The sequence below is a fragment of the Phyllostomus hastatus genome, unplaced genomic scaffold, assembly GCF_019186645.2.
Source record: "Phyllostomus hastatus isolate PE091 unplaced genomic scaffold, TTU_PhHast_1.1 phas_scaffold_78, whole genome shotgun sequence".
NCBI classification, from domain to species: Eukaryota; Metazoa; Chordata; class Mammalia; order Chiroptera; family Phyllostomidae; genus Phyllostomus; species Phyllostomus hastatus.
In genome coordinates, this window is record NW_025334041.1 from 11,262,689 (window position 1) to 11,287,225 (window position 24,537).

A 24,537-nucleotide genomic window follows, 5' to 3' on the forward strand; every position below is an offset into this window, starting at 1 on the left:
CTGTAACAGTAGCATTGGACCAGAGAGAGCCTGTCCCTCATTCTAAGGCCATCCCTTAATTCTAGATAGAATGAGACTGCAGACTAAAGTGAGAATTAATCATCAAAGAGCAGATAAAACGGATTCATTTCTGAGCTGGTATAAAAACAATACACAGAACTTAAGACTTGGCTGCATAAATATTAAACAAGAAAATCTGGAAGAGACATTGTCCTCCTTGGAAGAAGGTGGGGCCTAAAGAAAACATCCCATCGAGGCCCAGGTTGCTGTCTGGATCTTCAAGAAGCAGCAGCCTGGATCTTCAAGAGCTGGGGAGTGTCAGACCTTATAAATGGCCATGGACTGGCATGAACTGAAGAAGACCTGGGTTCATGATCGGCTCAGTGATGGTGGCAAAAGAAACGCCTTGACCACCTAAGATCCTGTCTCCACCCGGAAAACCTGAAAGGTCCCTTAAGAGGGACCTGAGGGATGTCCCAGAAAACCTGAGAAAGCTAGAGTGGAAGGCACCATGGGGAGTTAAATTCAAAATAGAATCCAATGTTCATACACACCCTCTTGTAGTATTAACAGATGTCCACGCAGGGCACAGGAAGTGCATGGTTTTGATTATCAGTGTATGCCTAGATTCACAGGATCCTGTGTGGAGGCCAGATAACTGCACGAAGCAGAACCCTTGGGTGGCTTCAATGGGCTCCATCAGACTAATGGATTTACACCTTCCTGGCAGCTAGAATTTGAATTGGGGCCATGTTGGATTTCGGGAAACTGCTGCTGGATACCAAATCATTTATGATGCTAAGCACCAAGCTACCAGGCTACTGTGGGTTCATACTTTGCCTAGGCCGGCCCGCTGGGAGGCACAGTGCGCTGGGGACAGGCGGATGGTTTCCAAGGGTCTTAAATCCAGGGAATGCTTCCAGTCCACAGCCACTGTCACACCCTTCTGACTCCTCAGTTCTCTCACTGTCCCTTCCTTGGAAGTAATTTTACTACTCAAATCAGGCAGTCAAATGTTTTTTGTAAGCAAAGAGGTCTATCAGCCATCACTTTCTCTTGGACACAATAGGTCGAAGTGTTTGCTCTGTTTTTATAGCTCAGGGTTGACCTTGTCTGAGGGGACACCCTTGACACAGACGCTTTCAGTCCATGATGGGGAGCATGCCACTGTGAAGCAGTTTTTTAAAGTTCGCCTGGGTTACTATGTTTTTGTCCTTTTATTGTCTATGGAGACCTTATTGAATGCACTCCGAATACAGACAGGCCACTGACTGTGTGTGCCCACGGAGAACTCGCTCTAGGGTTTTGGCCTCAGTTGACCAGATCCTCACCACATCTGCAAAATCAGTGGGTCTGATGGCCAGAGGGTCTTTCGGATCTAAGAAACCATGATTATGTACCTACTATAAAGACCAGAAATGCCTCTACGATGTGCAGATATATATTACCGCCCTGGCTGGCATAGCTCGGTGGATTGAGCGCGGGCTGCGAACCAAAGCTTTGCAGGTTCGATTCCCAGTCAGGGCACAGGCCTGGGTTGCAGGCCACAGCCCCCAGCAACTGCACATTGATGTTTCTCTCTCTCTTTCTTTCTCCCTCCCTTCCCTCTCTAAAACTAAATAAATAAAGTCTAAAAAAAACCTTATTGAAAAAAATTATATATATTACCAGAATGTCACATAAGCAGAGCTTCAGTTCACATACGAAGAATTAGTAGAGTGGTTATTTCATGCAGAATAAACTGAGCCTTTACAAAACATTAGTAATTGCTTGAGGTAAAGAAAAAAGTAATCTTCCAATCCAAAATCTTGACTGAATGTATGAGTTACTTTTGGCTCATTCATCATAAAATTCTATTTATTAACTTTGACCTATCAAAGCTTTATTTTAGGAACACTGAAACCAATAGCAGGCAGTGGAGACTTACGCGTTAGTGAAACCCTTACTTCCCTAATCTTTCACCTGCACATTTCTGGCACTTTCCATCCCTGAGCTCTCTTGCCTGAACCCCCTCTGTTCCTTTCCATGCTTTCTCTGGAGTCAATTCCCCATTGAAGGTTTTTCTCCAGAGGACAAAGTTGCTACTTCAAAGCTCTCTGTGCTTCCTAGCCTGCACCATGGGTTGCCTAACACTCATCTCTAGGTGGAAGCGCTGGGGGCACCTGTTCGGCTGAAGCTTTTGCATTGCCTTTCCCTGTCCTGTTACTTGGTTTGGTGTGCGTCTGCCAGATATTCTGCCTGCTGTCAGTGTGAGGCCTTCCCAGACGGGGCAGCTGAATGCGCTGCACAGCTGCCAAAATTCTAATTCAAGATCTAGAATTCTAACTCCTGCTCTTTAGACCCTTGTTTGGCCCTGGCTCCAGTCTCCTGCCATCCGGGTCCTTGGCTCATTATCAGGCCCACCCAGGCCCTGCCCCCACCCGCAAGTGGGCCCAGGAAACCATTCTTGGCACCAAACTGAACTTCAACAACGCAACTGCCCCAGCCTCACCCAACTCTCAACTCAGCACAATTTGTCACCTTGTGAGCGGGGAGTCAGAAGAAATGAGCAAGAGGAAATGTCACGGGTGAGGGAACTCATCACGCCCAATCACCGAGACTGTAAAACTTTGCTGTGCCTTCACTCCAATACACAAACGAAAGGCCTTCACAATCCTATTATTAGAAATAACACTAGAGATGAATGCAGTTTATGGGGAGGGGAATACTATTTCTTTGTGTATCTGCACCAGGAGGTAAGTCAAATTTGTCTAAAGGAAAAATGCTAATTTTGATAAACCTGCATTAATTAAAAAAGGCACCGTCGGATCATAAACTCTGATACTGTTGTGTTCCTCGGGCACTTCAAAAAAATGCTACAGTAGCCCTGGCTGGCGTAGCTCAGTGGATTGAGCACAAGCTGTGAACCAAAGTGTCGCAGGTTCGATTCCTGGTCAGGGTACATACCTGGGTTGCAGGCCATGACCCCCAGCAACCGTACATGGATGTTTCTCTCTCTCTCTCCCCCTCCCTTCCCTCTCTAAAAATAAATAAGTAAAATAAAAAAAACCCACTACAGTAGAACACACACTTAGGTAAAAATATGAGTGCAACTGGGGTGGGGGCGGGGACTATGAAGTAATTGATTTTTGGGAAAATGCTAGTTTTCAGGGGAGCTACCAGAGTCAGCTTAAGTGCTTAAGTGGTCAACATTATGGTTGGAATGTTCCGGCATGGAGCAATCTTGATTGACTGGAGAATCCCTTCTCTTTTAAATGAAGAGTAAATCTGTCCCTTGCCTCTGTACCCATTCCTGTTGGCTTTAACCAATGCACTGTCCTTTCTGCTCTCACAGTTTGCTCCCAGGGAGATAGATGGGTTAATCCCCAGATCTGAGATGGGCCAGTGGGGCGGCCGTAATCTGGGGAAATAAAATCATTTTGGTTTTCGTGGTGGCAAAAGGAGCAGGGACTATAACAAACGTGGTACACATGTAAAACACACGCAAGTGCACTTGACAATCAAGCTCTCTATTTTGAAATTTAAATAAAGCTAAGATTTTCTTCTGGTCTAGTGGGAAACTTCATTAAAATCAATTAGTGAGTACAAACCTCCAGAGAATAAGGACTTTTTTTTTTAAAGGTTTAGAGAGTAAGGTGCACACAATTACCTTTCTTGGGTCCCCTGTGAATGTCACTGTCACCCCTAGACAGGTGGCCAAATGCAAACAAATGTCCCTGAGAGGGGCCTGGCCAACTCCCCTAGTGCCCAAGGCTGGATGCTTGTGTAACTGATGAATGTGTATATACCAAGAACGTAACAGACAGAACCGAGGAGGCTCCAACCAGCTGGCACGTATCACCGACTGCACAGCAGGCCCGGGGACACAAAAGTTGGTGGCAGGCGCTCCCAGGTGAGGCCTGGGTCCAGGCGCCGAGGTTGGGGCCGCACAGCTGTTGCCGCGCGCCCCGGATCCCTCCTCCCAGCTGCGGCGGCCTCCCCCCTCCCCCCTCCCCCGCCGCTCCCGACGCCGCCGCCGCCGCCGCCACCTCCCCTCAGCCTCCGGGTCTCTCCGCGCTCTCCTTCCATCGCGCTCGCCCCGTCTCCCTCCGTCCCGTCCTCTCGGCTCCCCTCACCCCGCCTCTCTCCCCCTCCCCCAGCCCCTCCTCCCCTCACCCCACCCTGCCGCCCTCCCTCGCTCCCTCCGCCCGCCCGTCCGGCGCTCGCAGAGTCGACACCAGGGGGGCTCTCGATGTAGCACCATGACAGGCATCGCCGCCGCCTCCTTCTTCTCCAATACCTGCCGCTTCGGGGGCTGCGGACTCCACTTCCCCACCCTGGCCGACCTCATCGAGCACATCGAGGACAACCACATCGGTAAATGGCCCGCGGGTGCCCGCCGCGAGGAAACTCCTGCCCGGGAGAGCACCCCAGGATGGCCGGGGGCGGCCAGGAGGGAGGCGGGCGGCCGCGGGGCGGGGAGGGCGTGTGCGAGCCGGGGGCGTGGGGGTGGCGGGACGCGGAGGCGCGAGGTGCCTGGGGGGCGGGGGGCGGGGGGCGGGGTGGGGGTGGGGCAGGGCGCCCCGAGGTGCGGGCCGGGGGACTCCGAGGGGCGTGCGCGCCGGCTGCGAAGTGGTGGGAGGGGGGCTGCGCCGCGGCCAGAGGAAGGACCCGGCGGCGGCGGGGCGATGCGGCGGCGGTGGCGGTGGCGGCGGCGGGGCCGGGCGGGCGGCGGCGGCGGCGGGGCCGGGCGGGCGCCGGGCAGGGACGTGGAGTGAGTTGGCCCGGTGGTCGGGGCGGCCTGAGGCGCGGGGCATGCGGGGGGTGGGCGCTGCACGCCGCCCGCCGCTTCCGCCCGGGCTCGAGCTGTCAGGGCTCGGCGGCCGCTGCAGCGGCTGGGAGGTGGGAGCGGGGAGGGGGGGCGGGGGTGGCTCCACCGCGGCAGCCATTCCGCTTCCTCCTCCCGCCGCCGCCGCCACTGCGTCCTGTCAGCGCCGGTTGCTAGGTGTGGTGCGTTGGGAGGGGGCCGGAGCCGGCGGCCGCCGGGCGAGGACCCGCCGCCCGCTCGCCTCCTCTCCCGGCCGAGTCGGGGGCGCTGGCCCAGGGGACCTGGGCGCCGGCCCCTGCCCCGGCCTGGCGCGGACGCCAGGGCGCTGCGGGCGCAGGTCCCGAGTGCCCCCGCGGGCCGCGCCCAGCGCCCCAGGGCCATGCTGCCCGGGAGGCCCCTGCGGCGGCTGCGTCCGCTGGCGAGCTGTCCCCCGGGGCCCGCAGCCGGGCATTTAAATGCTCCCGGGCTCTGCGATTTGCCTTTCAAACGGCGCTAGGCCCAAGTTGCGCCGGCTGCGCCCGGGATCGGCGGCGGCGGCGGCGGCGGCCTGCGCAGTGCCCCGGGTGTGGGGACCGCTGGGGAGGGGGCGCCTCGCGGGGCCGCTGCTGTCCCTTCCTGCCCAGAACGCCGGGGCCTTTCAACAAGTCCTCGAATCCACAGAAGTCCTTGCACACATTTACACATGCCTATCTGGAGCTCCTGCGAGGGGTGGAGGGTCGGGTTCATCTGGCTCTGGTGACCCAGCCACCTGCTGAAGGTGTGGCCGGCGTCGAGGAGTTGCCCTGTGCAGGCTGGAAGGTGAAGAGGATGCCCCAACGGGGCTGTCTAGTGCAGAGAACCTGTAAAATGCGCCAGAAACTCGTCTCCAAATGAATGGTATGGATTCAGCCATGTGGATGCCGCTCACGTTTCTACAAAGTTGAACGAATAAATCACCACTGCTGTGTATTTATGCACTAATAACGTGAGGCCGAGCCTTATGCTCCTTTGCTTAGCGGAATGCTTTCTCTTCGCACACAGTGGGTGCTTGTTAAGCATTGAATGCCCCTTGAGAATGGGATGTGATGGAGCATCCGGAATGAGGAAGAAAATCATTGAAAATGTCTACCGAATGCCTTTCATAAGACAATCCCAATGAGTAATTGACCAGGTTTTGAAGCATAACAATGTTTTAAAACATCCGGTTAATAGCTTCTGCCATCCCCTTTGATAAAGGAGTGACAGAAGAGCTAGGCAAGATTTGGTTGTTTTAAAAGCAGGAGTTTAATGGAGTTAACAAATTTGCTGATTCATTTCACGAATGAATAGTCATAACTGAAGGTGCCTAAAGGATAAATCAGATTTTTCATGATGGGTAGTTTACAATAATACTAAAACACCAGCAATGCAAAGTACCAATACAAATTTTGTTGGCTCGAGTTCCTTTCCTTATATTCAATAACAGACAGAAACTAATACATATAAACAAGTAAATAAATATATACTATATAAATAATGTTTTCTGACCTAAGGAAGGCTGTCATTGCATACTCATTCATTCTGGTTAACAGTTATTTCAGGGTAAACTAATTAACATAAGATATTTTTTCCACCTTGTCTGCCTAGTTGACTAGCTGGTTGAAGGAAAATATAAATTATATTTATTAAAATGTGTTACCGGCAGATCTCCTTCTTGAGGGCTTACTTTGTAATCAGATGATTTAAAACTAATTGTTGGTAAATGGCAAGAGCCTTTTTAATTTGCAGAAATTGTCTTAAGTATTATGCAAACATTTTTAGAGGTTTAAGGGTTCCATAAATTTTTTTAAACTCAATTTTTAAGTAGTACTCACCCCCAAAGGGCTAGTGTTTTTCTCTTAGTGAAAATATTGAAAAATTAAGTTTATAACAATAGGTATGACTTAGGCGAACTATGTAGCAAGGGTAATAATTACTATACTTTGGAATTAGTTTGAAACTGGCAAACTGTATAAAAGTAAATGTTAAAATGAACAAACAGTTGAAATTACCAGGGTGAAGAGACCATCTTAAACTATTCCTTGGCTGAGGGGAGGCCCCTTACTTTCAAACACCAGCTCCACAGGAAGAAAGAAATAAGAATAAAAATAACTTGATTGAAGAATAAAAAAATCCTAATGGGCAGTGTCATATAAATACGCTTTGGATGAAGAGACATGACTGGGAATATATCAGACAAAGCATTTAGTGAAAGTCCTGTTGTTAAAAGTGGTGCTTATTGTGTCTGGTTCAGTCTATACATTTTTGGAGACAGTTAAGAAAGTTGTTTTTAATGACTGACTTACTGATTTCGTGTCCATGTTGTCCAGTGGTCACAGTAGAAAGATGCGTGAAAAGATGACTAAGAGATATATGTTAATATTGTCTCTCACTTTTTTTCAAGAAGCTTATTATTTAGTATCTTAAGAGTATTAGAGATATGCTTAGATGGTGTTCCCATTTTGGGGACTTTTGTGAGTTATTACCTTTTGACCACTAGTCAAAATCCTTGAGCAGTAATGAAATGAAAGTTTATGGGCGTTATGGAGTATTTCTTGCTTGACAGATTTTTCAAGGCCTTTTTAAAGTGCACAAGGCCCAAAGTTTTCATTAAAACTGGGTTGTTCAGTACAAATTAAGTAAGTGCATTAAGTTGACCGTAGCTGTCTCTATTATCATGCACATGTACACTTAGTTCTTGTTTTTAATGATCTTTTTGTATCCATTAGGAACAGGGATTTGGGGCTGTAGGGAGAAGGGAAGTGTGATTTTCTCCGTCCTCTGTGTTAGCCATCTTCCTTCCTTTTGGAAGAGTGCTGCACCTGTGTTCCCGTTTGCTTCCTTGGGTGTCGTGCTTGTGTAGTGCTGGAGCACCTCAGTTACAGCCCCAATATCCCAGCTAAAACCCGCCCCCAACTGAAATTGCCTAGAAATCCCACAGCCTTGTAACGGATGTGTTTCTCCATCAGCCTGACTGTCCATTTATATTCATAGCCTGGCTCTGTTTTCTGGAGAAGGGAAAAGCTGATCAGGATTTGTGTGCTTCTTACCTGTGAGTAGACAAGACACTTCAGTGTGTAAAAAACATTCTTGACATGCCCATCCTAGATAGGTAAAGTTAAACTGGTAACCAGGCATCATAGAAACCGCGAGAGCACTAAATTTAGCCCTGAAGGTCATGTCACAGCCTCATGAAATGTCTGCTCCTGCCTCTATCCACTGCATCCTTGTGCTGTGAAATTTTTTGGCCTCAGAGAGATGACTGGTTAATCACTCTTACCAGATTTGGTACATTTGTAAATGTGCCTCTGTATTTTGAATTTACTTGTGTAACATTATATATCGAGCACCGATTTTGTACTAGGCACTGTCTTAGGCGTTTGGTATTTGGTGGACAAACCAAATGTTGGAGTGGTGGCAGGCAGACAGACAATAAATAGTCAACATAAGAAGTGAGTTATATAATGTGTTAGAAGGCGGTATGGAAAAGGGAAAGATTAGGCTAAGGCGGATTGGGAGGAGGAAGTATTGGAAAGTTTAATTGGTCGATTAGGATAGGCCCCACTGAGAAGCTGATAGATGGGCAAAAACCTCCGCAGAAGTGAAGGAGTTAGCCATGAGGATGCACAGGGAGCATCAAGGTCAAAGCAGAGGGAACAGACAGTGCAAAGGCCTGAGGCAGGTCACACTACTTAAACTGAAACCCAGAATGTGATCCAATTCAATTGTTCCTGTGATGGTACTAAACTAGCAGGTCAGTTAGGATTTTGCCCAGATGTTAGGAGCCTCAGCTGTGCCGCAGTTGACTCAGGGTATCTTTGTGGGGACCCCATTAGGAGATGGAGTATTACTGATCATGGTGGCTTGCAGTGGGTGCTTATTGACCTTGCATGTGGGCAGGTTTCTTGTGAGTGTACTTGTTAGTTTCTTCATCTCTGAAACCCAGGCAGTAAATCCATGCTGCTTCATTGCGTAGGGTAGACTTCAAAACCATCTAATTGATAAAGGTCAAAGTTTCTGGAAAGCAAAATAAGGTAGTTAGCCATCAGTAATGTAGAATTTGGCTCCAGTGATCATTGAGGAAACATTTGCATTTTCTTCTCAAGAGAAGCACCACAGTATACTAAATAGGTGGGTGTATGATATGTACTAGGCCCTATTCTCTCTACTTAATAGGTGAATAGACTGAGGCACAGAAAGTTTTCTCGCCGAAGTTCCCATGGTTGGTTAGAGTGAGCTGGAATTCGAATTTCAGACACATTGCCAAATAGGCGAAGAGCTATAGACAGTAGTACCATCTCTACTCCCCGTCCAGACACAGTGGGTCTGTGTTTCCTCCTTCAGAAAGTGACGGAACTCTGCAGACGAGGGTCATCTGAGAGGCAGCGTAGTGAACCCGGCTTGTTTGGGGTCAAATGTTTACCTCTGCCACTCGGCAGCTGTTTTGGACCGTGGACAAATGGCCTAACTACACTGTGCCTCAGTTTCCTGAGGATAATAACAGCACCCCATGGCGTGGCTGGTGAGAATGAAGTGAGCTAATAAGTGTAAACTCATCTATAACATTAAATTATCAACCGCCAGTTTTTTGCCTTTTTGTGTATATACTAAATAAGTATGTTTGAGACTCCGCTGTGCAAGACTACGTTAGAGGTTAACAGAACGTGGGTTGTGTCCACCTATTGGTGACGCAGTTTGGGGCATTTACAGCTGGCAGACCCGTCACTGGGCCCCTCCCAGGAAAGACTGAGAATTTGGTGTAGGGGAGACCCTTTAAGAGCCCAGTGTTGGGGTTGCAGCCTTAGCCACTTGCTCTTCTGTGTGGCCAGCGGTACTTGAGATGCTGGCACAGGCTTTCCCGCCTGTGGACTGGAAAGTGGTGTCAAGGCCAGTGGCTTCCAACATGGCCTTTCCTGTGGCCTGTGTTTATTTGAAAAGAGCCCGGGACTCAAAAGAAGCACTGTGTCTTGGGCCCGTGGGCACAATCCCACGAGGACATTTCCTGTGGGGAGAAGGAATGAGTGAATGAAAAAATGAGTGAATGAAAGGGTTGTCACTGCCTGCCCTGCTCTCGGCCTGCACCCTGTGGCTTGGCGGCATCAGGATGCCCTCTTACTCCCTCCTGTGGTTCACAAGAAGGTCCCCAGTACAGAGCCAGGGGAAGTGTGAAGTGCATGTGTGTGCACATGTGCACACGTCACATGTGTGGGCACACCCACACACACTGGCGAGGGGAACCCCAAATCTAAACACTTCACGACACTTTCCAAACACTGTCTTCAGTAGTTTTTCCTTGTGCTTGCTTCTCACCTGTAAACAGTCAGCTCACCCTCTATGAAACATTGCTGGTGAACATCCTGTCTCGTAAGTTTCACAAGCTTCTGATTGTCTTCCTTGAGTGTACATGGTTTCTGGTGTGTGGCCGAAACGTACACGTACAGGCAGAAGAACCTTGCTGCTTCCAACTGACTGGGTCGACGAAAGCCTTCTGTACTCTTTGGAAAATGATTTCCTTTACAGTACACACATATATGTGGGACACATCACCCCTCTCAACAATTCGAGAAATGCAAGCTGCCAGCCGTTTTCAGAAAGCCCGATTCTTCCCGTTGACCAATCCTTCCTGTGAAGTGGTCTCAAGGTCAGAGCAGGTTGCTGACCCCTGATGAGAGGGGCTTTCCTTCCCTTGTCTGGCAGCCAGAGGCCTTGTAGGTTTACCCCGAATTCTATGAGAGGACACAGGGCTGTTGACCCCCGTAAAAGCCCTCCCTGTTTTTGAGCTTTTGCTTTGAGGACACAGCCATATCCTACATGCCTTTGTATTTCTCCCCCTGCCCCTTCCTTACCCCTGACCTTGGATCTTGACAGTGCAGATCTGTCATGGGCACCACTGAAGAACTTCTTGCTGGATTGCAGGTAATACATTTTGTTTCACGATGGGGTAGTGGATTTGTTTCATATTGACCTGGCGAAAGTGTTGAAGAGCAAATGTTTATTTAGAATCTGAAAGTCGGAAACGGCACATGTCAGAAATTTACACGTTTGTTTTCAAAAATGGCCTTTCATTTGATAGGCTGAATCAGTTTAAAGAAAATTGTATTTTCTGCTGGCAGTAAACACTGGAAAGTTGCATTCATTTTCACCTATTTTTTTAAATTCTCACCCGAGGACATTTCTTTTTCATTGCTAAGAGAGAAGTAAAGGAGAGAGAGAAACAGATGCCAGAGAGAGGTATCCCCAAATCTCCTGTATGGGGTGTGTACGCACCTGGACCAGGGATCCGGAATTGAACCCGCAACCTTTTGGCTATGGGATGATGCTCCAACCCACTGATCCACAGCAGCCAGGGCAGTTTTCACCTATTCTTATTTTAAGGCCAGCTGCAAGAAGAGACCAGACTAACGGATATACTCTTTAAGGATGAAGTCTTCCCAACAACTCTCCCCTTTGGCAGGAGTCGGAGTGACAGACTCTGGGACCGGCACCGGCACTGATAGTCTCCTCGTGGCGGAGGGACAGTCTCCTCAGCCCCGACCCTCTAAAGGAAGCTCTGTTTGTTGTTTGCTAGGCTATAGGGGTGACTTTCTCCTGACATGGGCCTCCTAACAACATGGGCACCTTGGTGTTAGCATGCAAAAACTCGCTGTTCCTTTGGTATTATAGGTAGATTTATGTATATATACACACACATACAATGCATATATAAATATATATATTTATAGATAATCATATGTACTTATTTATAAATACACTTATTTATATATTCACATATAAGTAAAACTATAATATATATTAATACACAATACATGAATAAATATGTATATGCACATTTGTGCATGCCTGTATGTATTCCACATATATGCATGTGTACACAAATATACACTTGTGTATGTATATATGTATATAATACAAACATTTATATTGTACATACATTCACTGCCCCTGTCAAAATCAGTCTGGATAGTGAAGACTTCCACACACCTTTGTGAGTATTTCCTATATGCTAATACGTAAGATAGTACTTCTGATCTCCAAGGAATTGAAATTTGTTTGGAGAGACAAGACATGAACAGACTGGGGTAAATGATGAAGAATAATAGGGACCATAGAGGCAGATATATTTTTTAATACATTTGCCAGTGTCCACACAGCCCTTTCCAAGATGCTGGAGAAGCCCTGTCAGCATACACAGCAATGCATCCATAAGATCATAACTCATTAGATCTGATAAAGTAAGATTAGCCCTGACTGGTGTGGCTCAGTTGGCTGGGCATTGTCCTGAAAAGCGGAAGGTCACAGGTTCAATTCCCCATTAGGACTCATGCCTAGGTTTCAGGTTCAGTCCCCAGTTGGCGAGGGGTGGGGGGAGCATATGAGATGCAACCAATGTTTCTCTCCCTCCCCCCCCCCCCATAAATAAATAAATGGTAAGATTAATAACTTCTGGTTAATGTTTTCCTTTTCCACTCTGATTTCCCCTCTGTAACATTTCTCCTTGGGTTCAGGGACATTGGAGTTGAGAGTAGTTTTGAGATACAGCTAAGGGGAAGTGAATTGGGGAACACCTCTAGTTTGGGTTTAGTGGGATATGTTTATACAGCCCACAGTCGTCTCTGTGTCTGGGTGAGTTATGCCTAGCCATCCTAACGTGGGAGCCACTTCCCAGGAACACTGTACGTGGTGCCCGCTCATGGGGTCCTTACATGTTGCAGGGGGGGCTAGAGGTAGCTTTGCAGCATGAGTGTGTTACTGTGACGTCTGCCAATAGGAACTGGTTTGCAATGTGTGGTAGCTTCCAGGAGCTGGTCTGGAAGATTCTTCTACTTTTTAGATATGTTGAATTATAAGTAGAGGATGAAGTCTTATGTAAATGTAGTTAATATTAAAGTTTTTTTTCTGTTAGGAATATGCTCAATAATGCAAATATACATTTATAAGTGCACCAGTTTTAATGGGAATTCTGTGTTTAAATTTCTTGCTTGTTTGATATGAGTGTGTATATATACACACACACACACACACACACACACACATAAAATGTCGGCTGGGAGGGTGCACAGTCATCCTATTATCACAGTAATAACACTGAAAACAGTAATTTGGCAGTTCTGAAATGGCTGTAATTACTGAACTGTCTAAAGGTGCTAACCAGCTTTCTCTTTCTCAGCGATACTTATTTATCGGGGTAGAGGACTCCCAACAAACATGATGCCTAACACTGTACACACTTACAAACTTCTCTTTTAGTTAGATTTTCAAAATCAAAACACTGGCATGACGTTCCTACACATTGCCTTCACAGTGTGTTCGGACCAATGATACCTAGTAGGACCCAGCTACACAAATGTTGGGAGTTAAGAGCCAGAACCCTGGTTGCTCTCAGCACGTGTTCAGAGCCCTCCCTGCGGACACTTCCCTGGCAGCAGACACTTCCCTGGCAGCGCTCACAGAGAGGGCACACTGGAGGTCACATCGCTCCACCACTAGACCTGACGCAGCTGGTGCCCATGCATGTCTGGGCTTAAAACTGTGGCACCCGTTTTCTCACCTAGCTCATGCAGTGAAAGCCTCTCAGATGCTAATGTGGCTGCCTGGTTCTCAGTACATGGTGCAATGATATAAGTGATGGCACAGCAGGAGAATCTGTGGGACAGATCTGCACAGCTCACTGTGTTAAGTAAACTGAGCACCATAGTAATAAGCACGAATAAGCATAAATGATGCCCAGACTTCCTCAGGTATCTAGCAAACATCAAAGGAAGGAAATGAGATTTTTGAAGTTTCTTTGTAAATTCAAGCTTAAGTACCTATAGAAAGCCTTCATTTCAGAAATTCCAGGTCTACTTTCCTAGGTCTCTCTCCTTCCTCAGGAGAGAAGACAGGCTGGTGGGCCGTGGACCAAAATTCTTTTTTAGCAATCAGCAAGGTGTTTCACAGGCCCCAGGTAATCTGTAGGTAGTTCAGGTCATAGATCTTTTACCCAGGCCATCTTTTGGTAGGGTGTTGCTGACAGTAGACATCTGGACTTTGGCACCAACTTAACCCAGTGGTTGACAGTGTGCGATTTAAACTAATGTGTCTCAATGTTCTTCCGGAGTTGGAAACTCCTTTTATAGCTTGGCTTTACTTCATCACTTCTAGAGGCCCACACCAAAGTATCTGCTATTATTAAAACATACAAACATCAAACAAAAAATTTGGTCCAGAGATGTTAAGTTGTGTGTGCATTTCACTTCAGATGTTGGAATAAAGACGTGATAATTTGTCAAAACCTGCAGAGATGATAGCATCTCAAGTGTTTATATAAAGTAATGAGAGCTTTTCTTATCTGTGGCTTGCAGAAATCAGTCTTAATGATTTCTAAGTCACATCCTATATACCAGTAGAGTTTACGTCTGTTGTTTTCCACTTGAGTCATCACCAGAACCACTTGGGTGAACCTGGAAACTTAAGGATGCCTGGGCTTCGTGCCTCCAGAGCTCATGGTGTGACTGACCTGGGACGGTCAGAGGCGGTTGATTCTAATGTGTTGTCCATGTTGGGAACCCACCGTTTTACATCTAATGAAATAATTAGCATTGTAAGGGTTATGGAGTTAAAAAAAATCCAACGTTTAAGGAGGCGTGATCCTGTTTGCATTTCCCTATGATAGGTGTAGTTTTAGTTTTATGGAAGGCAAGCGTTTCACGTAGAGCAAGTTTGAAGGTGTGCCCGTATCTCGGGTACGTAGTAGAGCAGAAATGCTCACAATGGGGAGCCTAAGGCCCTCGCACTCAGGACACAGTGTGTGAGTGAAATGACCAGGTCCAGTGTAAGGGGGGGGGGGGCGGGGCCTCAGGCCACCGGAGAGCCCTTGCTTCCCCTAAAGGGCAGCTGCTGCTCTTCTCCGGCCTGGTGTTGCCAGGCTGGAGTGCAGGCCCTTGGCTGGCACACCCTTCTGTTAGTGTTGTGATTTGAGGGAGAGAAGCTAGGAGTTGAGATTTTTTACGTGAAATCTATCTTCAAATGTTTGCAACTAATACAGATGGTTTTAAAATATTGTGTGAGAACACTGCTTCACCTGATCACAGCATTTAATAACGCATTAACCATAGGCCACGTGTTTTAATGAAGTTCATGTGAATGCTGAGATGTAAACTTTGAGGACCACTGTTTCCAGCAAGGAAGGTATACAAACTATAGAGGATAATGGACAAAATAATAGTTTACAGGTTTAAAATTTTTTTTCCATATCTCTCTCTTTTTAAAGATTTTATTTATTTATTTTTCAGAGAGGGAAGGGAGGGAGAAAGAGAGAGAAACATCACTGTGTGGTTGCTGGGGGTCATGGTCTGCAACCCAGGCATGTACCCTGACTGGGAATCGAACCTGCGACGCTTTGGTTTGCAGCCCGCGCTCAATCCACTGAGCTACACCAGCTAGGGCCCATATCTCTTTATAAAATGGTTGATTTTTTTTTTAACATGAACTCTTTGTGATTGAAAATACTTTGTTTCTATCAAATACTAAACGGTGAGCCTTAATCCTGAGAGTTTATTAAGGTGATCATAAACTGCTTTTCCCTCACGGTAGATGGGGGTGGGGACAGGATCCCTCAAAAACTCTATCCTGGGTGTTTTCACCATGGCAAAAACAAAAACAAAAACAAAAACAAAAAACCAGAAACACCTTTTGCAGATGTTTGAGCCTCCTAGCACTGAAGAGCTGGAAGCACCCTCGAGGTGATGGAGTCCAGTTGGCTCATCCCCCCGTGAAGAGCTGCGGGGATGGGACATCACCACAGTGAGCGGGAGCACTCGGCCGGCCAGAGGAGCTGGAGAGGAGCCGGGAGAGGAGCCGGGAGAGGAGCTGGTAGAGGAGCTGGGAGAGGAGCCGGGAGAGGAGCCGGGAGAGGGCTGGGAGGACGGCAGCAGGGCGGTGGCTCAGCTCGTGGCTCCTCCTTCCCTCTCGTGGGATCCTGGCTTTGCTCCTCCTGTCAGGTTCTGGGCCTCATTTTCTTCATCTCTGAAGTGGGAGCAATCAATGGCATATATCTTCAGTGCGATTCCAGGTCTATTTGGTGTATCAGCTGTTCAAACTTGGGTGCCTTCTGAAGAGGAGAGAGCTCCAGAGGGTGCCCCTCCTGGGACATGGTGCTGGAGGCTCCGCCACAGAGTGATTTGGGGCGCTGTCTCGAGTCCTGCTGGCTGTCTGACCTTGGCCAAAGTCACTTAGCTTCTGTAGGCCTCTCAGCCTCTGTCAGATGAGAATGGGTAGCATTCATCTCAGTGTTTTTATGAGGATAAAGTAAAAACATGCATTTGAAGGGCCTGGCAACTAGAAGGCGCCCCATAAATGTTAGTACTAATGTGCTTGTACCATCTTCCTGTGCCCATGATGATGTTCCCACGGCCACATTCCTCAGATTGAGAATCAAAATGACCTTATACATTTCTGGGTTTTGTTAAGCAGTTTTACTTTGAGGTATTTGATGAAATTCGATTTCCCTGGTACAGTTTTGGCTTGTGTTTGTATAAGTCATACTGAGTGGTCGTAGGAATCCATGAGCTGTTCAGACATTCCACACACAAATTCTTGCTGTTTCAAAATACACCAGCCTTAATTTAGTATTGTTTATCCAGATTTAAGTTTTCGAGACGTTAGATCATGTGATTACAAAATGACTTCCATATTTAATAAATAGAATTTTCTATTTGGGAGAAAAGGCATGTTAAGAGTCTAGAGAGGTTTATGAAATTGTATGCAGAAAACATAATTTTTTCATATACTAACTAAGTGATGGGAAAACCAGGAGATGCTTTTGTATGCATCGATTGCAAAGGTTTATTGTGAATTGTTCGAACGTATTTGTAGGGCTTTGATGAAAAAAATCCAAGAACATGACAGTAAGGGCTCTCACAAAATGACATTCTCTCCTCATCAAGCGGCCGTGCGTCTCTTTAATAATAGTCCTCGAAACGTCACAGACTCAAATGCTGGAAGCTTCGCAGGAAAGTCCCGGCATAGGCCTTGTTTGAGAAGTTTGAGTGACAGAGGTTGAGTTGTTTACTGATTGTAGGAATACTTAAAATACTTTATTCCTAAAGGGTGCTTGACAATGACTGAGATCGTTTTCAGTCCTGCGGAATGGACTGCCACTGGTTTTCCCCTTCCGAGAGGATGCCAGGGCCCCGTCCGCTGGCTGGCCCAGGCTCATGTGACTTAGCAGAACTGGAATAAAGAAACGATTTCCTGCTCTTTAATTACTGAGGGCCCCGTTCGGGTTTTGGGTTTTTTTCCCCCCTTCTCCCTCTCCACAGATTCTGTGTCTTAAAAGATTTTTGTCTAACAAACAATCTGATTTAATAAGCAAAATGCTTTATTTTTCTGTTTTTGTTTTTTTTTCCGTGCAGTGACATCTAAAACTCTTAACTTATAAAGTAAATATTTATTGAGCACCAATTTTGTGGGCGCTATCTGAGAGCCGGGGATAAAGAGTGAATTACACAATTAAAGTCCGTGCTTGTGGGAGAAGCAGACAAAACACAAACACGTAAGATGATTTCGCCGTCATAACGCTGTGAAGAAAAGAGAGTGAGTCAGGAGACACAGGTCGAGGGGCCCGTTTGAGATAAGGTCGTCCCGGATGGCCTCTCTGAGAGGGAGCGGCTGGGGAGGGACCTGAATGAAGTAGGGGAATGAATGAGCCATTTGGCTGTTTGCTCCAGGCCGAGGGACCAGCAAGGACAAAGGTCCTGAGCAGGAGTGTCTGGTGTGCTTGAGGAGCAGCGAGGAGGGAGTGAGGAGGAGTGTGGCGGGGACTGGCTAGGAGCAGTGGTCACGGGCCTGCACACATACACCTGTGAGTGTCAGCCAGTGTCACAGAGGAGTCAAGGTAATTCCGGTCCCAAGTGACGACGTGGGATGTCGTGCAGGCTTATAATGGCTATAGTTTCCACACTGCTTTTTGTAACATTCAAATGGCTCAAGGTCCCCGCACCCACCTTCAGAGCCCTGTGGTGGCCTGGAAAATCCTGGTGACCTTTCTCTCGATCTCTTCAAATCTAGTTTGCGTTTTGTTCCATTCTAAAAGCACCATTTATAGTTTGAAATCTATCTTGAAATACCAATTTTTGACTAACGTAATGCATTTGACTAACATAATTCATTTATTTAGTGTTCGCCATTTAATTTTGGAGTGGGCGTGAAAATAAGGATTATTGATCATCATGGTGCATTAAGAATCATGTTGGGTACAGTTTGCAATCTCTCTGGGGACCTATAGATTTTTAAGATTTTTTTCTTCAGGAGCTTTGTGAAATCTTGCATAGATTTTAGTGTGTATGAGTGTTGGCAGAAGATGAGGGAGAGAATGGTCTTGAAACCAGTAGCTTAACACATATTGTCAGAAAGACAGACAGATTGCTGAGGGAGACTATGTAGACCACGAGCCTGGATACATTATTTCACCATGAATACCTTTTTTTATTTTGAAAGGTAGTATTTTATGTAGCTCGTCCATGAAAAATAGATACCGGTCTGTCTCCTGTATCTGCTGCATCTTACGGGCAGAGGTTAGCGTAAACATTTCACTGGCGAGATGAACTTTTGTTTTTATTGAGGGCAGATGAATCCGTTCTCTGTATTTTAACCTGCCAGTGTCTTTGTGCAAGTAATTGAGAAATGGTATGTTTTGGGGTAACAGGATGCTGTGCAGTCAGTGAAATTCAAGAGAAAAATCAGAGTGTGACATGCTCAGAAACACATGTATTTGTATCTGTCATTTAGCCTTTGCAATTAATACAAAATGACACATTAGCCAGCTACTGCCACACTAATTCAGCACAACAGACTATTCCAAAACGCGGGGACTTGCAACAGTAAGCTCTTATTCTCACGCTCTCGGGTGTGCAGGGTCACTGTGCTGGGCTGATGGAAGCTGGACTCAGCTGGGTGGCTGTGCTTCAGGCTGCGGGTTGGCTGATCTGCTGTGGGCTGGGCACACGTCAGCTGACACGTGTTCCCTCTGAGAACCCGGCTGAAGGAGCAGCAGCCACGAGAGGCATGCTTTGGTCATGGTGGACCACCAGAGCGCAGGTGGAAACTCGTTTAAGGCCTCTATTCCGTTATGTCCGTAATGTCCCTTTGGCTAAACAAATCGCAAGGCCAAGCACAGAGTTGATAGGGCAAGATAGTATATCCCTCCCTAAAGGGAAGGGGGAGAGAAGTGAATGAACAGTAATCCACGATCACAGATAGCTTTTTATCCAAAAGAACATGAAATTTAGTACAGAGATATAAATCTTTCCTTAAAGTGATTGTAATACTGTGTTAACATGAGGTTGCTGGTCCTACAGCCTCCCAGAGAACTTGGGAGGCATACACTGGGGCTTCCCAGGGAGGAATGAATGAGACTTAAAGAAAGCAAAGGCAGATAAATGATTTCTGCTTAGCCACAAAGATCAGGGAACTGCTCCTCTGGTTAGGGATGACCTGGTTTCCATCCTGAGGTGATGGAAGAATCCAAAGGCTTTAATTGGGGTTGCCCAGTGCTCTGTGCCTGCCTCCTAAGTCCCTGAGCTGTTTGGCATGGCGGAGAAGGTTGGGGACCCTTCCTGTGACGCTCCTTCCCAGCACAGAGAGCTGCGGAAAAGCTCTGGGGCTGCTTGTCAGCGGGGTCTCGTGCCCTTCTCTTGCCCCCAGTTCTGAGCCAATGTCCCAGAGGATGAAAGAGAGCTGACCTGCCAGGGAGCCTCTTTCCCCACTCACATCACACTCTCTGCTGCTGAGGGAGCGGGCACTGGTCTAGGACGGCCCAAGTTCTGCTTGGGCTGCGCCGGGACTGTGCTCAAGTTACTGATGCGTAACTTTCTCATTTGCAAGATGAGGAATATGCTGTCTTTTGTACTGTTAGGTAAGAGGAAAATCCTAGTGTAGCGCCTGTCACGTGTTAAACATTTGATAAATGCTCTTGTTATCTATTATAACGGGTACTAAGGCAGCATTCCATTACCGCTATTTCAGTATTTCTGTTTCTTCTCACTGCATGTGAGCCTCCAACAGACACGACTTACGACTCGGCGTGTCATCTCTGTGTCCCCGTTCTGCAGTGGGGACGGAACCAATATCCTCGGCATTGTAGGCAGATGTGTATCCTCTACCATGAAGCCGTTCGCTCTAAGAACCAGATTAGACTGCTTCTAAAAATAGATTTAGTTGTTCTTTTTTCAAGTTCACATTTTGCCTGAAATAAAGACTTTTGAAACCTTGAAGGAATTTAAAGGATTAAAGGTAGTTTGATGTTTTGCCTTTAATCAGACATTTTCTACACACTCAGACAGAAGACCTTTATGTTACGTTAGATGAGTGTGTCTACAATATTTAAAGGGCGTTTAAAGAATATTTTGTGCTAATATTCTTCTAGTGCCTGTCTTTTGAATTGCCTCTCTGATTGTGGCTTCAATCTTACCATCAGCTTGTTCAAAGGTATTTCTCTTTATTATTTTTCTTAGAGAGAGGGGAAGGGAGGGAGAAAGACAGAGAGAGAAACATCAGTGTGTGGTTGCCTCTCACGTGGCCCTCACTGGGGACTTGACCAGCAACCCAGGCATTTGCCCTGACTGGGAATCGAACTGGCGGCCCTTTGGTTCACAGCCTGTGCTCAATCTGCTGAGCTACACCAGCCAGAGCTGTTCAAAGGTATTATCAATTTTCAGCTAAGTCATTGCTCCCAAAGAGCAGTCGCTCTAGGATAATGCACTTGGCTAGTGTAACAAATAGGCCCAATGTTTACATAGATTAAAGGCCCAAGAAGTTTATTTCTCTCACGTAGGGATCCAGGGAGGGGAGGCTGGCTTCTCGGCTCCATGCAGTCACTCAGGGCTTCAGGCACCTTCCCTCCTGTTTCTCTGCTTGCCCACAGTCTACTCCTCTGTACAGTAACAACTGGGTTTTCTGGGGTTCAGGCCTGAAGATGAACCTTTTTGTATTCATCTTGGGGGAAAGGAAAAGAGCGCACAGACAGTGTGTTGTGGCCCAGGCCTTCGAGGGTAACCAGTCCCTTCCACCTCTGTTCCCCTGGTGGGAACTGAATTACGTTGGCCGCGTGTAGCTGCACAGTGCTGGCACCTGTGGCCACCAGCAGGGCCTGACCGTACTTCTCTTGCTGTGGAGGGAAGCAGGACCTGATTTGGGGGGACAGCTAGCAAGTTCTTGGCCTGGGCCAGCAAGTCTGCTTTTGAGAATTTTGCCTTTCTGTTGAATAGCTAATGTATGGTCTATGATTAATGAGAGAAGAGTGGGTGGTTATAATAACAATTCGTAAGATTTACAGTTTACTGAGCTCCCACTATGTGTTAGGAACTGTTAAACACAATTGAATGTGATATATCATTTGACCCTCTCGGAAAGTTTGTGAGGGAAGTTCTATCTGCATTTTGTAGGTCAAGACACTGAATCTCATGGAGGGTAAGTAACCCTGTCAAGATTATACAGCCAGGCATGCATGACTCCAAACGCCTTCATCGTACTGTCCTGGGAAAGGTGAAGTGCCTGAAAAATAAAGGATAGCTACATGCTGCTGCTCGTTCTAGCTCCTGCTCGTTCCAGCTCCTGCAGCTGGTCCGCAGCAATGGGGGTCAGGCAAAGTGGTGAGTTCTCTGGAAATAATCCAGGCAGAGGCTGTATAAACCTGTGTCAGAGAAGTCGTGGGGGGATTTTCTGCTTTGCATTGAGGGCCATGGTGACCTGTGTGAAGGTCAGGTGCACTGCTTTGTGTATTCCAGTTTCTGCTTGTCACCAGTGACCCCTCATTCCTGTGATAGCAGTGAAGTCCCATCAGCACACGAAGTGTGTACTTGAAAACAAGGAGGCACCTGGTGACATCCGGGACAAGAGTCGATCATTGAGCCTGGGGTTCTGGTGTGGCCTGACCAGTCACTTCAACTTTGAATGCCCATTTCTTGAGTAGTACAATATGTATTTTGGGCTTAATCACTGGTTTTCCAGGAGTGTTGGCGGGGGGGAGGGTGGGGGGCCTCTAGGATTTCTATAGAACTGTCCAGTAGTTTTCACCCCCTATATACAGGGCTTTGGGGTAAACATTTTGATGAAAGGATTGTTCAGGTTTTAAAAAAGTAAACACCAAAAGGGTAATTCATTGTACTGACAATGGTTAATATTTGTTGAATGCCTACACTGTGCAAGGTATTATTGTTGGTCTCAGTGCTTTGCAGGAATTAATTTACCTCGGGGGTACAGCTACTACTATTCCCAGTTTACAGATGAGGAAGCTGAGCCACAGTGCGGTTAAATATTTAGCTTGCTCATTGTCACACACTAGAAAGTAGCCAGAATTCAAACTTAAACTTCGAGATGCAGAGCTACACTCTGCTGCAGGAATGGATGATTCCTGAGATTTCTCCCAGGTCTAAAAATGCAGCGGTTCATGCCTGTCGGCGTGTGCAGACAGCTCAAGACCTTTTCTTCTTCTAGAAAGACTCCCGAATCATTCCCTGCCTGTGTCCTGACAGTTGGAAACTGAGTGCGAGTCACAAAGACCCATATCTTGCTGATAATTTCAGAAATCCTGGAATGTTTTCATTATCATCTAATACAACGGAGGTTCTGTTACCCTGAAGTTTCTGGCTGGGGAGCTGCTTTGATAAAATATGTGGAGGACTTCCTAAAACACAGCTGGCCCTGGTCCTGGGGGTCATAAACAGGGGCCACCTTCTCCTGAGACGCTTTTGATATGCAAGGACTGGCCCCCTGGGATGGATCAGAAAAGCTGCTTTGTGGCTAACCAGGCTTTGAGAACATCTTAGAATCATAGAACTTCATAGCAGAAGGAACCTTTGAGAACATCTAATCCAACTGCCACCTGTTACACAGTCAGCCTCACTTGTCCCCTGCCCGTCCTGTTCTGAGTGCTGGGGACACAGCAGGGCGCCGAGCCCCTGCTCTTCGGGACCTGCATTCCACAGAGGCCCCAGAAGGAGGGACAGCAGCAGCAGCAGCAGCAGCAGCAGCAGCAGCGTGTTAGGCAGTGGGAAGCGCTGGACCGAAAGGTAAAGCAGGATGAGGGGATAGAGAGTAACAACAGGAGGTTCACTCCGTATTATGTTTTTGATGGGGTGTTTATGTAAATCCCTGTCTTGCAATCTTTTTTCATTGTTTCCCATTCCCCTAGCCTATGAATTTTAACACCGCAGACACCTGTCTATTTGTTTATGTATATCTGTGTTTGTATCTGAAAAGAGTGAGATTCTGCAGGCCCACTTTCCACCACCTCGGAGGCAGCACCAGCCGCCCTCCCCCCATAGTTAAGTTCTGTTTTTGCTATTGTGAATGCACCTGAAGTAGCTGCTTTTAAAAGATCACAATCTAGAAGATTCCCAGGGAAGTTTGTTTGTTTTTAAATTCAAAATACTTTATTTTGTAGTGATTTTTAAAAAATATTTTATTTATTTATTTTTAGAGAGGGAAAGGAGGGAGAAAGAGAGAGAGAGAAAAACATCAATGTGCGGTTGCTGAGGGCCATGGCCTGCAACCCAGGCATGTGCCCTGACTGGGAATCGAACCTGCGACACTTTGGTTCGCAGCGCGCGCTCAATCCACTGAGCTACACCAGCCAGGGCTTTGCAGTGATGTTTTTATGTATGAGGAGTATCAGGGCTTTGGATGAAAAAATTTAAAAATTGTTTAAGCATTAGGATTGAAGTCTGAGATCTAGACTCTCAGATTTGACGCAGTACACAGTATAATAAGTTATATATATATATGCTAGGAAGGATGAAACTCATTAAGCGTAACTGATTATTACTGCAGCCTGTGAGGAGCTGACAGCTGAGCCCCTCCGGCTGCCGTCATTCAGCGCTACAACCTCCTGACTGGCCTCCCGGCCTCCTGTCGGTCCCGGTCCCCTAACGCCTGCCCTTCGCAGCACAGAGAGTTGTCTTTTGAAAGTGTCAAATACAACCACACCACTCTGTTTACCAGCCTCCCATTCCAACAAGAGAAAACCCAAATGCCTCGTGATGGTGCACAAGTGTGACCACCTCGCCCCCGTGGACATGCCCTCACACTCTCAGATCCCACCTCCTCGTCTCTGGTCCCCACACTGTGGCCACACTCACTGGCCTCTTCCTTCCATACAACACTGTTCCTGCCTCAAGATCATCACTCTTCTTCCTTCTGCCCGGGTTTCTCTTCTTTGATTTTTTTTAAAAAATGTGTTTTAACGTTAGAACAGTTTTAGATTTACTGAAAACATTGTGATGATAGTACAGAGACTTCCCCTCAACCCCACACTCAGGTGCTTCTCTAGTTTTCCCAGGACGCTCTCCTCACCTATGAGTCTTATCTACTCGGTGGCTTTCTCTCTCCAGCCCACACTCCCTCCTCATTCTATCACGTGACTCAGGTACGTCTTTTCAGAGGACTTACCTCTCCTGGAATGATCTTACTTATGTGTCTGTTTATTGTCCGTCTCCCTCACCAGAATGTGAGCTCCTGGAGGGCAGGGACTCACAGCCAAGTGCACTGTGGTTTCCCAGGGCCCAGGGCAATGGCTGGCACATGGGGATGTTCTGATCAACTGACTGGCTTTTGACCAGGGAAGGCCGGTGCAGGACGTAGAGCCGTTGGTGCAAAGCCACCACGAAGAGCTACGTTTCTTGACACCCAGTGCTTGACGTCACAAAGCCCAGCCCTTGCCCACATCAGACTGCATTCTCCACTACGGGCAGTGACGG

At 47.2% G+C, this 24,537-nt stretch overlaps 1 protein-coding gene across 1 annotated transcript in view; it reads left to right on the forward strand.

The window, feature by feature from the left end:
- The first annotated feature begins 4,150 nt into the window (after positions 1 to 4,150).
- Positions 4,151 to 24,537, forward strand: part of JAZF1 (JAZF zinc finger 1) — a 296,969-nt gene continuing 276,582 nt past the window's right edge. Inside the window, exon 1 of the mRNA XM_045828884.1 lies at positions 4,151 to 4,356. Coding sequence (XP_045684840.1) covers positions 4,242 to 4,356 — 115 coding nt within the window. The 5' untranslated portion in view covers positions 4,151 to 4,241. The remainder of the gene's footprint in view (positions 4,357 to 24,537) is intronic.